This window comes from Chenopodium quinoa, unplaced genomic scaffold, assembly GCF_001683475.1.
Source record: "Chenopodium quinoa cultivar QQ74 unplaced genomic scaffold, ASM168347v1, whole genome shotgun sequence".
Taxonomy (NCBI): domain Eukaryota; kingdom Viridiplantae; phylum Streptophyta; class Magnoliopsida; order Caryophyllales; family Amaranthaceae; genus Chenopodium; species Chenopodium quinoa.
The window spans coordinates 3,200,037-3,217,247 of NW_018744113.1; the positions used below are offsets into that span (position 1 = coordinate 3,200,037).

Genomic DNA, 17,211 nt, shown 5'->3' on the forward strand with positions numbered 1-17,211 from the left:
AATTAGTTTGAATGAGCAACATTCCGCAAGGCATTATAACTTTAGCGGACCTTGATTTAATATAAATCCTCCTAACGTATTCCCTCATAAGAAAGAGTACTTGCTTGATTGCTTCCACTCACTCATAAAATAAAGATATTACTCCGTAACTATTATAGTTGGGTTTGGGTGGCCGACTGGCCGATAAAAAGCTTGTAAAGTGCCACTTTTCCCTACTCCCACTCTCTCTCCTCCTTATATTATGCTCCGGTCATTACCCCGCCCTCCAATCTTTTCCCGTCCACCAATGTCACGCTCCGCCGTATCCCCCGCCGGAACCACCGTCGTCGCCACCACCGGAAACTCAAAAGCCAGGCTAAGAGGCGTGGTGTTTGACATGGACGGCACTCTCACTGTTCCAGTCATTGATTTTCCGGCAATGTACAAAGCTGTTTTGGGTGAAGAACAGTACAATTCAATGAAATCACAGAATCCTTCTGGAATTGATATTTTGCATCATATTCAGACTTGGAATCCTGTTCAACAGCAGAAAGCTTATGAAATTATCGCCGATTTCGAGCGCCAAGGTCTTGATCGTCTCCAGATTATGCCCGGTTAGTCTGTTTTCTAATTTTGTTTTTAATGAATTTGATAAATTATGAGTATAATGTTTGATGATAATTCTTGGCGTTTATATTAATAAACTGGAGATTATTTATTATACTACCTCCGTTACAGGTGATGTGCAACGATTTGACATAAAGCAGAGGGGGAAAATATCTAATCGTTGCACATAACCTGTAACGGAGGTAGTAATATTGCCGGTTTTAATACTGTGTTATTGTAACTTATATTTTTTTTTAAATTTTTTTTTTATTGAGGTGTTGGTGGTAGAACATGACTTCGTTTAACGAATTATTTCAATTTAATCTGTTTTAGCACATACTTTGTACCTTACTTGACACCGGTACACCGGAGTAGAACACAATGAAACGGAGGTAATATATTTCATTGTTCACTTTTATAATGGTGTAGTTGGCATGTGTGTTGCCTAGACTCTTCATATGACATCGAGTACCCGTGTCGAATTGTTAACACTTTGATAGGGGTATGGACACTTGATGCTAAATATGTTACAAATTATCGAGTCTGAATAACATAAGTGATCACCTTCTAATGTGAGAGTTTGGTTGACGTTATGCTAAAGCAGTCAAAATTTAGACAAATTCATTATTGGACAATTGAATTATGAGCTAGTTGTTACATTTTAAAGCTGTATGTAGGCTGTACCTGTGTTCTGAGTTTAAATTCTGGAGGATTCACTATTCGTTCTGACATAAACTGACTCATCTCGTTTATAGTCCCTTACAGAAAGCTTGCTTAAGGCTGTTTTGATGTGGGGATCGATTGTATGATTTAGGACGTATTTGTCTGTGCTATTGGATTTCTTCATTATACCTTGGTTATTTGTGTCAAAATGTTGACACTGACACATTTTGGACCAATTACATGCATTTTTCTCACAATGTAGCTAAGTCTGACTATTGGATATGTACCTGGTACCAGTGCTGAGTTTTAGCCATAGGATATTATTTTTCCAATGCGATAATTTTGTTGATGGTATAATTTTAAGTTTTAAATATTTAGTTGAGTCCATTATTGGATAACTAAATCATGAGCTGGATGCTACTTTTTAAAGCTGTTCATATGTCGTATCTCTTTTCTACGTTTTAAAGTCTAGAGAATTTGCTCTCTCTTCTATCTGTGATAAATCCTAACTCACTACAGTTCAGAAAGCTTGCTCAGGCCATTAAGTATGTTCTGTGGGAATCAATTGTGTGAGAAAGCAGAAATTAAGTGAATAAGCATAAGCATGTGTTAAGTTCTTAGCCTCTTAGGGGTGGATATATAGTTCATATCTGAGAGTACTATTAGTGTGTAGCACACTCTGTGACAACAGTATGCAGGGAGAATTAATGCGCGTATGTTTTATGCTGTAGTGTCAGTACTGAACTGGGGAATCCAATGGGTGAATGGATTAAAACTTACTGGGATTTTTCATAATTATCTTATGCACATTGTTCATCTTACCAAACCTATTTGCTGCTGTAACTTGCACTGCTGCACATCTTATTCCTGATTCTTTTCTCAAAAATCATACTGGAATCCTGTGGAACTGCTTTGGACTCGTCATAAACAAATAGCTAGTGTTTAGTGGTTTCCCCATGCCCCATGCAGCAGAGTTTAGACAGTAACTTGTGTTAATGCCACTGGCATCAAATGTTCAATGCTTCCTTTTAAAGTATGCTGTACCAAGACTACTATGCGATATAATTTTACCTAATGACATTATCTTTTAATAGCACTTAGGAAATTATCTTTGATAATCTAACAACTTTGATGATCCGCCTATAACAATTAATTAATTACGCATTATCTATCAAGAGTAAAACACTCTTCTAATCTTGTTATCTAAGACATAAAAGATGCATTAATAAGTGCACCTTCTGATGGTGCATGCAAAAGTAAGATATTTTCTGATGAATAGCTTTAAATATTCTGTGTGTAAATAAACCATTGCTGTCCCTACTGATGTTCATTGGGCTGTATCTTCTGATGGTGAGTTTGTAGTAGAAAAATTACAGAGGTTGGAACCAAGAACTAAAGAAATAATGGTTCTTGAAGAGTTTATGAGACTGGATAGTTAAGTGATCCATGAGCAAATGTAGAACTGATTAGGAAAGGCGTGCTATTATTTTGGTAAGTAAGCTGTATATAATTTATTTAAAGGCCTAAAGGGAAGGTATTTAGGAAATGATGATTTTGAAGGAAAGTGAAAGAATGGTACTGAGTAGAAGTTACTTTAGTGAAATGCAATTATGGCAATTAAATGGTGTGTGTAGTTGGAGGCATTTTCACTGATCCGTTGTTTTATCAGCTTCTTTGTGGGCTAAGGCGGTTGGGGCTTTCGCAAATTGCTCCATTAAGAGACTTACAGAGGAATTTAGCTAACTTGTGGAGTTGACTTTCAGTCTGTTTTGAAGACACATTGTCTTCTTTATGAACTTAATTTGGTTTGTGCAGTTTTATACGAAGTAATATTTTTCTTCTTATCAAAACAAAAAAAATAATGATAACTTGAGTTGATGATAAGTATCGTATGTTGATGGGAGGAAAAGATCCAGGAGATTGGGTGAAGGACGTTAAACCTTTCTGCCTTCTTGCAGTCATGGTTGTATAAATTGTAGTTTATTGCATCAATCATCAAATGCTTGGCCAGTACCAATGGAAATCTTGCATGGCTTGTACTGCCAAAAGTTGTCTCCAGTTTAAAGCCAATTGAAGCAAATATTCAATTGTTCCATCTGATTGGAGTATACCTGTAGAACTCGCTGTGGACATGTACATTTTTGTATTCATAATCCATGTGTTGGGGCTGCATGCGTTCTTTGACAGCATACTAATTCCCATGCAACAAGACAGATTTTCTTTTTGCAATATTCTAATAGTTACGGTATGTTTAACAGTGTAATGACTGAGAACAAAGCTGGCAAATAGGCTGGGTAGAGATTGTGTTGGTCTCTTATCTTATAGATTGTTGGTGACTCTCTATCAGTATAAGGTCATACATTGAGGTAATGGAAATACTCTGTAATAGTCATTTTTCTGTAATTTTGCACAGTATATTCATGTTTGACCATGGTAAATTGGATTTCTAACCCCAATTCTCTTTTAGTATGAGGTCTTACATAGGTAATGGAAAAGATAATCATTTTTGTGTAATTTTGCGTGGAAATTTCATGTGTGACCTTGTTAATGGATCTCCAACCCCAATTCTACCCAATTGAAACTTTTTATGTTGCTAAACTTACCATAGTTTAGATGTTGTTTTGATTCTATAGAGCTATATAAAGTTTTAATTCTGACTAGTACTAAGTGTGAGTGTAGGTGCGGCACAACTTTGTGGTTTCCTCGACTCAAAGAAATTAAGGTAACTTCAACTTGCTTTTATCTCCTATTCAGTTCACGGAATTGTTATTTGATTTTTTTAATACTTTGTGGGAGCAAGTGGTGTGTATAGCTTTTCTTTGGGCTTACAATCATGAGATTTTCCCAAACATGTCCTTTTCAAATGTGTTACAAATTCAGAGTTTTTATTTTATTTTTATTTTTTATTTTTGTTTATGTGACTTGATTATTGGTAGACAAGGCCCTTCCTTTAATCTTTATGTTTTCTATTGAATGAATTTTGTTTTTATTCCAAATAATTCTTTGAGTTCTGATTTAAATATCTTGACTTTGAACAATTAGAAGACTAGGATTTTAAGATGTAGGTTTCATGTTGACTCATATAGTGAATAGTGATTATGACAAAGTGATGTTCTTGTGCCTTATTTAAGAGTAAATAGTGTAAATGGGGTTAGTAGGAGTGAGAAATAATAAAATAGTAGTGGGTCCTTACCAAATAAGGATATGGTATAAAGAAGTAGAAATCAATTGGGAGTTTTAAATAATAGGAATGATAGCTTATAAATTGATGTTCGATTTTTGATTTCGATTCTTAGTTGAAATAAAAATTAGGGCTTTATGAAATGGAGGGAATTGGTGGTGTTTTTCTAATTGTAATTGCGCAACTTAGGGTTATGAACACATTGTTTATGGCTTAATAATTACAAAATTAGGGTTCTTACTTGAAATATATTTGGAGCTTGCAAGTTAGGGCAATGTATACATTGTTTATGGCTTAATAATTTTTTTTAATTTTTTCAATTGCAGCATGTCCATTCATGAACAACTTTAATTGAAACATCACAATAAAATCTACTTTAAAAAGCCCAATTTACAATAATATCTCACTGCATTGTTCATATGCTTCGAATTACCAGACAATTCAAAAAAGTCGATATATATTTTTTTTCTTGAAAGAATCCTTAATTGTCTACGCTGACTATGAAATTGATGATAGTATGAATCCTATGTTACTCGGACTCTTCATTTGACCTCACATACCCGTGTCGGACCCTCGACACTCGCACATGGGTGGGACACTTAGACACTTCATTTTAGTTCAAAATCATGGAATTTTTTCACAAAATAGCCGGGTCGGACACTTTGACACGTATTTGTGTCGGACATGGGTACCCGAGTCCAAGTAACATAGTATGAAACTAAACCTAGATTGTGAGATTGATTTTTAATGATTGAACAAAATAAATTTAGAAAAATGGGTGTAACAAAATGAATGCGTAGCATATATAATTCAGTAAGAATGGAGAGAGAGAGGATGCCGATGGTATTGAAGAATAAGTGGGATTCTTGTGGTCCTGAAAAAGAGAAAGGTGAGAGATAGGAGGGAGATTTTATGAAGAGAAAGAAGGTCATTGGGGGGGGGGGGGGTGGGATAATGAAATAGGGGCAACTTTGGCATTTCATGGCAAATTTTTAGGGGAAAAATAGAAATAGGCCCCACTCGTCGGATTTTGTTTCCGAAAAATACAAGTGGGTAGTTCCACTCAACCTTTTAATATTTAGGGGTAGCTTTTTTGTTAAAATTTTAAGAGGGTAGTTGCTGATAAAATAGCCTATATAGGGGTTGTTTCAGACAATTTTTCCGTCATATTATATGATGAATGTTAACAAGGTGACATTGAAGGGATTTTGTATGGTTTAGTTATGTAATTAAAACAAATCTTTGGTTGCTTTAATAAGGGATTCTAGTATTGGTAATATGACCAAATGTAAATACGAAGACAGCTGTTTTGTTAGTAATTTATATTTCCTTCTTAAGATATTCAAATTGAGTTTCCTGAGTTTTTCTTTACTGTGAATAGTGTGAAATGGAAATCTTATCTGACCTTCCCCTGCATTCTCTGAGTCCATGTGTGATGTTCATTTCATAGGAGAGGACTTATTACTCGGAATGTCAAGCCTTCAGTTGACATATTTCATCAAAGGTTCGGGGTAAGCGCCTTTTAGGTGTGATGTTAGGTACATGGATCAGGTATTGTAAGTTTCTTTTTGTTGTTTTGGGGTCACAAATCCCTGATATTCTGCGACATATTTTCTGGCAATTTGCGAATAAAAGTTATTATTCAGGTTATGGTGTTATGCCTAGAAGAAAACTAATGTACAAGATGTAGTTGGTCAAATATGTTGCTGGAAAATTGCCATTCTACTTTCTAATAATTTGCAAAAAGTTTAAGCCATTTTTTAAATCAGTGAGCTTTTTGTCACTTGTCAGTCTTGTGCATCAATGGTAAAAAGATGAACCTGTTTTTATATAAACTGCTTTGCATTTGATTTGTCAAGTTGGAACATTGAAGTTATTTTGACACTTCTTGATCTTATTTACAAAGTCTTAGGTCCATATGATGCAGACCTTCCATTGGGATTTCATTGGAATCTTGAGACTGAAATTTCTTTTTTTTTTTCAATAAAAGAGAACTAAGTTTTGGAAGCCTTATTTTTAAGGGAGCGCCACGGTGTTATTACGGACTTTAAGGCATTTCTTGGGCGTCTGGCATAGTTGCATGACTATTCTGGTTCACCAAACATATACTCTATTGTTAAATCTAATTATCCAGTCTAAAATGTCCATGTGTGTATCTGTCAAACCTACATCAAGTTGCATTTATTTATTTATTTATTTATTTGTTCATTTTGGATAGAACTGAAATTTCATTGTGGATTGTTGTGGACAGACCTTTAGGTATCTTGTTTATTGTCTTGTGCAATTGCACTGTCTTGTTGCACTTTGTCAATTTAACACGTACTTGACCTGTTAGTATTTGTTTCACTCGAGGGAATCAATATGACAATTTTTGTACTAAGGCTAGCTAAGTGGTAAATTTATAGGAACAATCACCTCAGTGGATGAAGGAGAACTAGACCAAGAAGCTTAGCATTTTACCATATGGAAATACGTTGTTGATTTGGTCAACAAAGTTCAAATACTTGGATTCGCCCACATTAATCAAGGAAATACACATTCTACCCCCTACTTAAATCCAACCACGGTTAACAAAGTTCAAAATACTTGGATGCATCCACATTAATAAAGGAAATATCATTCTATCCCCTGCTTAAATCCAACCACCACTCATGTTGTATGTTAATAGTTTTGGTAATAAAACAACAACAACAAAGCCTTAGTCCCAAAATAGTTTTGGTAATGTTTAGGAAAAATAAATAATTTAATTTATGTTTATAAGTTTAATGCCAATTAACATAAATTTACATCAATGTATAAAAAATTGAATATACTTGGGAAAGTACATAAATTTCTTAATTGTTTGTTTAAATAATTTGTTTAATATTTTTATCTTTTAATCCTGGTTGTTATGTTTGATACTAATGGAATTTACAATGTGCTTGAATGTAGACGAAATTTTATGTATTTATTATTTTTAATATTGGTTGTAGTTCATGTATTTATTATTTGACTAATATTAACTTAGACTCAGATGCCTCTAAAGTGTTGCTCTTATAACTATATTCTATGTTGAAAGGTCAATACCTGTATTTGTGATATAGCATAAATGCATAATAAATTACTTCTAACACAGAACCTAGGCTACCATGTCTAGACAAGTTTAAACTTCCAAATTATTTAATCACTACAGGCACTATAAATTGTCCCAGTTTGTCGTTCATGTTTGCTAATACACAAATTTGACCATTAATATGTGTAATTATCTATAACTAAAATTACAAAAAAAATTTGAAATTTTAATTTATAGATTGATACAATTTAATAACAATTTACATAATAAAACTTATTGGAATATGTTTACAGTCAAAGTAAGACGTGGAAATATTAATTTACATGGAGGGAGTAAACTTCAACAATTGTACCCATTCGGTCCAAATAAAAGTCTTGTGTCACTAAAAAATCTTGCCACTAACTTAATATCAACCCTACCATCTTGTTTGAAGCTAGTACATGAGTAATTAGGGTGAAAGATTGAAGCTAGTACATGTAAATAGGGGCTGAAGTAGGATTGGAAAGTCCATGTGGCAGGTGGTTTGTGGTTTATGTAGTGTCATAGAGCACTTAAAGGAAGCGAACATGGAGAAAAAATGGAGCCAAACTTACAAAATAGTGCGATCAACATATGGTGGATAACCAAATTGCACATGGCACTTCATTTTGTTACTTTTAAGTTCAAAAGGTCATAGTTCTTAGTCTGAGAGCATCGTGTAAAGGATAATGATATTAGCAATATCATTATCCCTTGATTTACACAATTAGGTTGATTGTCAAAGATTTCCATAACTATTGTCTAATGTACCTAGTCATATACTCTAATGTATCTAGTCATATTCTAATGCATACTTATGTACTATCATCATCATTTGTCAGCGTCGGCAAAGGGTTTCGATAGTGTAGCTATGGTAGTAGCGGAAGCAAGAAAAGATGGATCAAAAGCTGTGTTACCATGATAGAGTTATGAGAAAGAGAATGTTGGAAAGCTTGATTATAAGAGTTTTTATAGTACATAAGTAAGCATTAGACTATGACTAGATACATCAGAGTATATGTCTTGGTGAATTGGAGTGATTAGACAATAGTTAGGGAACTCTTTGACAATCAATCTAATTGTGTAAATTAAGGAGTAAAACAAGGGATAATGATATTGCTAATATCATTATCCTTTACACATTGAGTTTAGTGTTGGAAAGATCAATTAGTCTTCTTTCTAATGAACAATATGCCATTTGAATTTTGAAAGCTTTAGTTCATTATCCAATAGTAGTTTTCTGGCCAAGTCATTGAATACTATGAACTCTGTATGTGATACATTGCAGAAATGCTATTCACTAGGATTATCAAATTCATGTTAGGTGTGCCATGGCAGTGTTTGAAAAAGCGCGCCTAAGGTGCGCCTAGGCCCTGAGGCGCAAGGCGATAGGGGGTAAGCGCTTTTTTGGCTTGGGTGAGGCAATTTTGATAAGGCGCACCTGAGGCGCCCGAGGCACCTAAGGCGCACCCGATGCGCACATGAGGCGCACCTGAAGCATAATTCTGTCAATTGTTTTCAATTATTTATATAGTGCGCCTCACTTCAATGAGGCGCACCAAGGCGCTGCATATCCCTTATCGCCTCAGTGCGCCTTGAGCTTTTTTATACAATTGGCCATAGCTCACAAGTATAGTACTTAAAATCAGGCTTACCCTACTGGGTTTCTAGCCCATCCAGTCCATTTGTGAGCTTTATATAATCAATTTAGAATAAAAAGTTAATTTGTTTGGTTTATTTCATTTTTTCAATTTCTATTTTTTTTTTAATATTACCATACAAATGGGAGACTTTGAATACTCTGCTCTGAAAAGGGAGGCATGTGGACTTAGAGAGATTTTAGGAAGCAATGGACTTTATGGTGGTCAAAACTAATCCTCCAAGGTGATAATTCTTCAGTCATTGTCATAAGAATAACAGGACCAAATCAGGCATTTACATTATCTTTCTGCAGAAGAAAGGGATTTCAGCACTCCCTCTGGTCAATTTCCTTTGAAAATCAGTCAGTACCCAGACTACGCACCTCTGGAAAAAGCTAAACAGAAGTCATTGTCATTTTTTTCAAAGATTAGGTTCTTTAGCTTACTGAATTTTGTAAATTTGTTCAATTAAGTAAACCAACTCAATGAAAACTGCAGGATTTGAGTATCATGCTGGTGGGTAATGGCCCCTAATGGGAGCATTGAAATGCTCAGTGTGTCAGGGAAGAGGGGGGGGGGGGGTTGGGTGGGTCTGTGGGCAGGAGGTTGATATAACTATGAAAATTCGCCAAATATACCCAATTCCAGTCACGGATAAGGGTTTATCAGCATGGCCTTGGTTCTGTTTTCTTGAACATATGGGTTCACTTCAATAATTTTTTTGTCTTTAGTTTAAGTTTGATTTTAATTATGCTTTGTGACAATCACCTTGACAAAGTTGGCTTGATGCTAAATATTTGACTTTCATATAAATTTCTGCAGATTACATTTTCTCCTGCAGTGAGCAGGGAATTTCTCCCCTGCAAACCTGATCCAGCTCCCCTATTACATATATGTTCGAACTGGGAAGTTCAACCAAATGAAGTGATTATGATTGGTGATAGCCTCAAAGATGATGTGAGTGAATTTTTATTCTCAAACTCTTCTAAAATTGGTTAGTTCTTTCTTCATCAAACATCCCGTGGGGTGTTATGTGATTAAAACATCCAATAGTTGAGAGGTGGAATGAAATAAGAGTTTAAGATGATGTTATTGCAGCTTAATTTGGGTAGTATAGAAGAGACTAATGTATACAGTCCACACCGTATCTGTATAGAAATTTTTTTTACCAGCAAAACATTTTTTTATACCAACCCGAAAGGTTTAAATATCATCTTTGGAGGAACACTTTAAGTAGGTATTCCAGTAATATATATTAGGTTAGTATGAACGAGAAACATAAAATTAAGTCCAAGTAAAGAATAAATAATCCCTTATAAATATAAGGAAAATAAATAACCTTTCCAAAACTTAGAAAGATTAAAAATATCTCTGTAGCACTTCCTAAAAAGTTAATTGTTGAACAAGAGATAAACAATGAACCTAACTGTTACAAAGAGTTGCAGACTTTATTTGATATATGAGACTAAGAAGATAAATTCAAAACAATGGGTTGCTTCTGATAATGAAATAGAAGGAAGTAACTACAATTTTTAAAAAGAAAATTATATCAACAAATGGGATTAATGAAACTAGATGGTATGATTCTACCTATTGAAATTATGCAACAAAAAATTGATAATAAACTAGGAAAACTGGTGATGTATAATAATGAAATTGGAGAAGAAATTATCAATGAAAGTAATCATGTGAAATTTTAAACAATGTTATTACTAGACCTAGGTATCAAGGAGAAGGAAGTTGCACACGACCAAGATACATATCATGAAAGTGTCATGGTGTCACGGTCCGGGAGTTTGGGCCTCGAAACGTGCGGCGCGCTTTAGCCTTTTGGCGGCAAGAACGCTAGCCTTGAGCGGAAGAGGGGCTTGTGAGCACAAAGCAACACAAGCGGGCAATAGAATCTCAGGAGTGCGGGTGGTCAGGGCTTGTGACGGCCGATAGTTCAAAGAGGGCACAAGTGGGTTCGAACCACGAGTCCTTAGCGCATCAAATTGGGTTGGAGGGGAGCTAATATGCAAGTAAGACACAATATCTATAAAGGTCTAACAACAAACAAGCATAAAGCAAGGCAACACTTGGTAGAAGGCTTTAAGATTTCATTAATCATTCACCCTCTAAAGAGCTTAATGTAATACATGCATAGAATCCCTAGTGAACATTGAACTGACAGTAACACAATAATGGGACCTAAGGCCTATAAAACATAAAATAAACTCTAAGAAAGCATCTAAAGGGAAACAAATACATCAAAAGGAGTTGAATTTTAACATCCTCCCCCACTTAAGCTATCGACGACCTCGTCAACTTACAAGAGTTACAACCAAAATAAGAAAATCCTAACTATCTTGAGTCTCTGGTGTGCCGTTGATGCGGCTGACTTCTTTAATCTTCGATGACTCTGGAGGTGGATCTTCGTTGTTGCCGAGGAGCTTGTCTCTGGGGTGGCTCTGCTCGAACAATTTGTTGAGAGCTTCATCTTTTTCCTCCTGAATCTTGTTGGTTCTGATGGAGAGCTGCTTCCTCGTGTCTGATTTTGGTTTTGGCGGGTGTGTATCTGAGATGTTGCCACTCCATGGGCTTCATCTCCCGCTTCTCTGGGTTTCTAGTGCGAGCTTGTTCCTTCAATGTTGCCTTCTTCTCTGGCTCCATCACTCGCATTGCCGAAGGTATGCTATCATTCTCATTGCACTCAGGCGTCGTATGGAACCCATCCTGTATGTGGGCTCCTCGTCGCTGCTAGTCTCTTATGTGGCCTCCTGAACGGACATGGATGACAATCTTTTTTGGATCTTGTCAAGTTCTTTATGCTCGCAATCCCACTATTTGTGTGGACCTCGACAAAGTATGCAGTTTATCGCCCTTGTGTTTGCCGAGGATGTGCCGGCCCTTGAGTTTCCTGAGTTGTGGGAGGGGGTAGATGTTTGTCTCTGGGCATCACCTCCTCCACTTCTTCTATGATATGTATCAATGGTGTTGGACGATACTCGTGAGCCATTCTCTGTACCCTTTGGAGAGCTTGGAGACGGACTGTTAGAGCGTGTTGACGTCCCACTTGAATTATTCTCGGATTGACGACCCTTCCCGACTGAGTAGTCCATCAATCTCTCAGCACCACACATAGCAGCAGCGAGGGTATCAATATTCTGCCTCAAAATCTCTCGCTGCGCCCATTCCTTTAACCCGTTGACAAAGTTGAACACACGATCTTTCTCATTCATGTCTGTGATGTCCAACATTATCGCCGAGTATTCCTTAACATAGTCGCGAAGAGAACCCATCTGACGGCACTCTTGCAACTTCATCCGCGCAACAAATGCTTTGAGTTCCTCTTTGAACTCCGCCCATGTATCAATCTTTATCCTTCCTGCTTCGATGTCTGCATGCTTGGTGCGCCACCACAGCTTAGCATCTTCGGACAAGTACATGATGGCAGTATCCACCTTTTGATCGTCACTCAGTTGACATATTCGGAAGTACTGCTCCATGTCGAAGAGGAAGTTATCAACTTCTTTAGCGTCTCTAGAGCTACTGTAGTCGCGAGGTTTGGGCGGCTTGATCTTCGCCACACCAACACCCAGTGCGTCTCCGCCCACAGCGCGCGTCAAGGTAGCACATTTCTCAAGTGCTTCGTCGGCTTGTCCTTGAACAAATTGCAATTGTTCGCGGAGGGCATCTCTATCAGCCATCAATTTCACAATTTGCTCGGCTTTCTCATGTACAATGACTTGGAGCTCGGCCCATTTGTCCGCCTTCTCCTTGAGCCAAGCGAGCCTTTCTTCTACAAATTCCATCTTCGTGTAGCCCTCCTTGGTGCCTACACGGGTTGCTTGCGACAAGGTTTGAGCCTCGGCTCTAATACCAACTGTCACGGTCCGAGAGTTTGGGCCTTGAAACGTGCGGCGCGCTCTAGCCTTTTGGCGGCAAGAACGCTAACCTTGAGCGGAAGAGAGGCTTGTGAGTAATAGAATCTCAGGAGCACTCGCGTCTATCTGGGCGACGGAGTGCGGGTGGTCGGGGCTTGTGACGGCCGATACTTCAAAGCGGGCACAAGCGGGTCCGAACCACGAGTCCTTAGCGCATCAAGTTGGGTTGGAGGGGAGCTAATATGCAAGTAAGACACAATATTTATAAAGGTCTAACAACAAACAAGCATAAAACAAGGCAACACTTGGTAGAAGGCTTTAAGATTTCATTAATCATTCGCCCTCTAAAGAGCTTAATGTAGTTTATGCATAGAATCCCTAGTGAACACTGAAGTGACAATAACACAATAATAGGACCTAAGGCCTATAAAACATAAACTAAACTCTAAGAAAGCGTCTAAAGGGAAACAAATACATCAAAAGGAGTTGGATTCTAACACATGGTCATGCCAAATCCTATACCTAAACAAGAAGAACTCTTGAACCTATTAGTCAAACCTATAGTTTAATTAATTGTTTCACTTCTCTATTGCGGACGTATTTAAATTATTGCCCTATTTCCTTTTTTTTTGGAAACTTTTAACAATATTTTACTATTTTCCTCTCTACTAGTTGGAGTAGTGGATATCATAATTTAATAATTTTCATATTCTCTCTTCTCCCCAATTATACTCACTTTTGGTTTTTCAGATTTTTTATTCTTCAATCAACCCCACTTCAATCATAAAATAATACTTTCTACTATTCCTCCTAAATCTTCGTGTCCAGAGAAGTGGAGCAATTAATGTAATATGGAGGGAGTAAAGTCAAACTAGATGGTATTAGAGATAGGCAAGAAGTCATAGATAACTGGAAAAAGAGTATGAGTAGTGTACTAAACTTAAATGCTGAATGGAGATCTAGAAATTTCTTAAACTATATGGAGCATAGTTTTTATGATTGCGTAGAAGATTGGTACTATGGGGTAGACGACAAAGTTATAACAGCATTAAGAGCTAGTGAGTCTCCTACTAGAATGTTAGACAATTATGTCAATGCATCGAGTTAAAATTAATAGGTCTGAGAACTGATCCTAATTAAAAAACAATGGAATATCAATGAAAATTGAGCAATCTATCAAAATGTAATATAAACTTTGTTGAGAATTATATTATGGAGTTTGAGATACATATTATAAAATTGGTAATGACCAAACCTTGGAGCTTTCTATGATAAATTACCAAGCCCAATTAATGAAGAAATTAGTGAAAACTATCGGAGAGAAAAATACATAGCTAGGGATGCCCTTGGTAAAAGAATTTTTTTCCTAAGAAAATGGATTGAAAGAAATGTAGAGAAGTAGCAAGAACTCGACAATTGAATAAACAATCTCTAACTTGTTAGGATTTCCCAAGTAATTATGGATGTGAAAGAAAAAGCTATAACAAGAAGAAATATTACAAGAAAAATAAGTTTGATAGACCCAAGAGGAAAAACCTATTGGAAGAATTACAATAAGCACAATAGGTTTCTCCAGAAAATATTAGGCCATGCATGTGTTGATCTTGTGGAGAATTAGGCTATTATGATCTATGTTACTTGAACTCGGGTACCCGTGTCCAGCACGAATACGTGTCCAAGAGTCCGACCTGGCTATTTTGTGAAAAATTTCCATGATTTCGAACTAAAATAAAGTGTCTAAGTGTCCCACCCATGTCCGAGTGTCGAGGGTCCGACACGGGTACGTGAGGTGATATGAAGAGTCCCAGTAACACAGATTATGATAATGAATGTAAGAAAGTTAATCACATACTCATGAAAGCCTTAGCTAGTTGGGACTACATAAGTAATAATAAAGGAATAGTAGTAATAATAGAGGAAGAAAGTGAGAATAACGAAGAACCCGATGAAAGCTAATCGCAAAATCCTTTATCTTCTTCTTTGATAACATCGCCATTCCGACAACCAGATGCTGTATCCAGAACAGAATATATACTCGGGTCTGTGTCGGGTAGAATCAACCTGGGTATGGAAGCAATTTTGCCGTGTCCATGTAAAATAGCTTCTTAAATTATGAGTAATGTTGTACTTGGAAAATAAGCTGAAGGAGAAGAATGTGTAAATAAAGGTTATTTAAGCATTGTGAATTTGCGTACTATCTACTATGAAAAGGCATAACACTGCTCCATTGCATGATAGTAAACTAGTTCTCACAGATTTAGCCTTCTCTTTTTGCCGTCATCTTTTATGGTCATCTATGGTAACTTAAGGTTCTCTTCACCTTTTCTCTCTTCCTCCATCTTCCTTCATTGCTTATCCTCCATCAACCCCTCTCCCCAAACCATTCTTTCTTCGTTTTGTCTTCATCTCTTTCCCTCTAAAAGTAGAAGCAACAAGATGGACCACATGTAGAAAAAATTTCACCGAGTCCACTTCAAAGTTTTCAACACAGAGATCACAAGGAAAAAATTGAAATACTACGTAGATTCTAGAACAAAGCCTTATTTTCAACCCCTAAAGTCTGAAACCATTGTCAAAATTAATCCTCAAGTATAGGAGAGTTTATCAAATATCCAGCAAGCTCTCTAAAAAAGCATCCTAGTGAGGGAAAACCTGAACTGGACAAGTAAATTCGAATACAGATCACAACATAGTTTCTTTCAAAGAAATCGAGCTAATTCATAGAAGGCCCAGTGATGGTGGCCAGCAATATGCTATGGTTGTGGTAATTAGAAGGGAGTATCAAGTATTCAATGATAAGCATTAGGTTCAGCACATTTTTTGCAAAGACAAACTCGGGTTGATGAGGACAATAACCGAGTCCAATGATCTCCAAATGAAAAGAGACATGGGGAGGATTGGAGATAGAGCAACGCTGATCTCTTTACTTTGTAATCTCCATTAATGCTCTCCAGATTTGAAACACTAACCTAGAGGTACTAGGAAAATTTCATAGTATGAAGTATATATTTTGATTATGCAAAACTTCAAGAGTTGTCATGGATAATTCCCATAAAGAGAGAGAAAAGAACCAACATACCTACTCCTTTGTGTATGTGTTGTAATATTTCTTTCAATTTCCTTTTCTGACAGGTAGCTTGTGGGAAAAGAGCAGGAGCATACACATGCTTGCTTGATGAAACTGGGAGGTATGACTCTCCTGAGTTTGCTTCAGTTGACCACAAACCAGATTTTAAGGTTTCTACTCTCACAGAAGTTCTGTCATTGCTGGAAACACATTTTGACTTGAGACCATAATGGGCTTGAGCCCTATGTCGAGTAAGTTAACAGCTAAATTGCTTAAGCTGTGTGCTTCCGGCTACAAAAAATTATTTTAGCTGTTTGAAGGTTCTCACATGAGCATCTTCAATATCCGAGGCAATTTATAGAAATGGATACGAAGTGATTGTGATTGAAATTGAAGAATATTGCCGCATTCAAACTTGGCATTTCTTCGTAGATTATGATACTCCATACTAAGAACATATTTTCTGTCTTGTCTAGATTGCTAAATATGTGCTTTCATATTTGGGCGAAAAATTGAGAAATTTCCTAATATTGTACTTTGTGTGATATTAGATTTGCTGTTGCAGGACATTCCTCCTGGATTCTTAGTTATATTGGCAGCTTGATTTGTGCATATCATATTGATGACATTCAGAATGACAAAGGCGCTCAAACATGAGAATTATTTATTTGGTTTTTCTAGTTCTAAAACTTTATTTGCCTTTGGTATCTCTTAAATTTTAGTCTCTGTTTTCGTGTTATTGAGTTATACTAGTTTGTAGCTACATTATAACAGCAGCACCTCAGAACCATTGTGGAGAATGTGAGACGTAAGCTTAGAATGTACAATCTTCCTAAGACATTCTGGGGTGAAGCAGTCAAGTGTGCAGTGTACTTGACGAACCGAGCTCATAATTGCATTTCTTTTTCTTTTTAAAAAAATAAGTAAAAACAAAATTAAAAAATTCTGATGACAATTTCAGTGTACAAAGCACCATTTTCCTACATGGGAATGCCTTAAATTAGAGAAGTCATTCTATTGGGAAGCTGTGTGGTTGAGCCTGACACCAGAGATCTCAAGAAAGTGTCATTGATGCAATGCTTTTTATGACTCTCTCTCTTTCTGAGCTATTCCGTTTTTTCACACCACCTTTCATAAAT

The 17,211-nt window shown here is 36.5% G+C and overlaps 1 protein-coding gene across 1 annotated transcript; it reads left to right on the forward strand.

The window, feature by feature from the left end:
- The first annotated feature begins 95 nt into the window (after window positions 1–95).
- LOC110692511 (haloacid dehalogenase-like hydrolase domain-containing protein At2g33255) lies at window positions 96–16,739 on the forward strand. Its single transcript, XM_021869542.1, has 5 exons — window positions 96–593; window positions 3,928–3,970; window positions 5,880–5,940; window positions 9,962–10,096; window positions 16,138–16,739. The coding sequence occupies exons 1-5, from the start codon at window positions 242–244 to the stop codon at window positions 16,300–16,302; spliced, it is 756 nt and encodes a 251-aa protein (XP_021725234.1). The 5' UTR covers window positions 96–241; the 3' UTR covers window positions 16,303–16,739.
- Window positions 16,740–17,211: the final 472 nt, after the last annotated feature.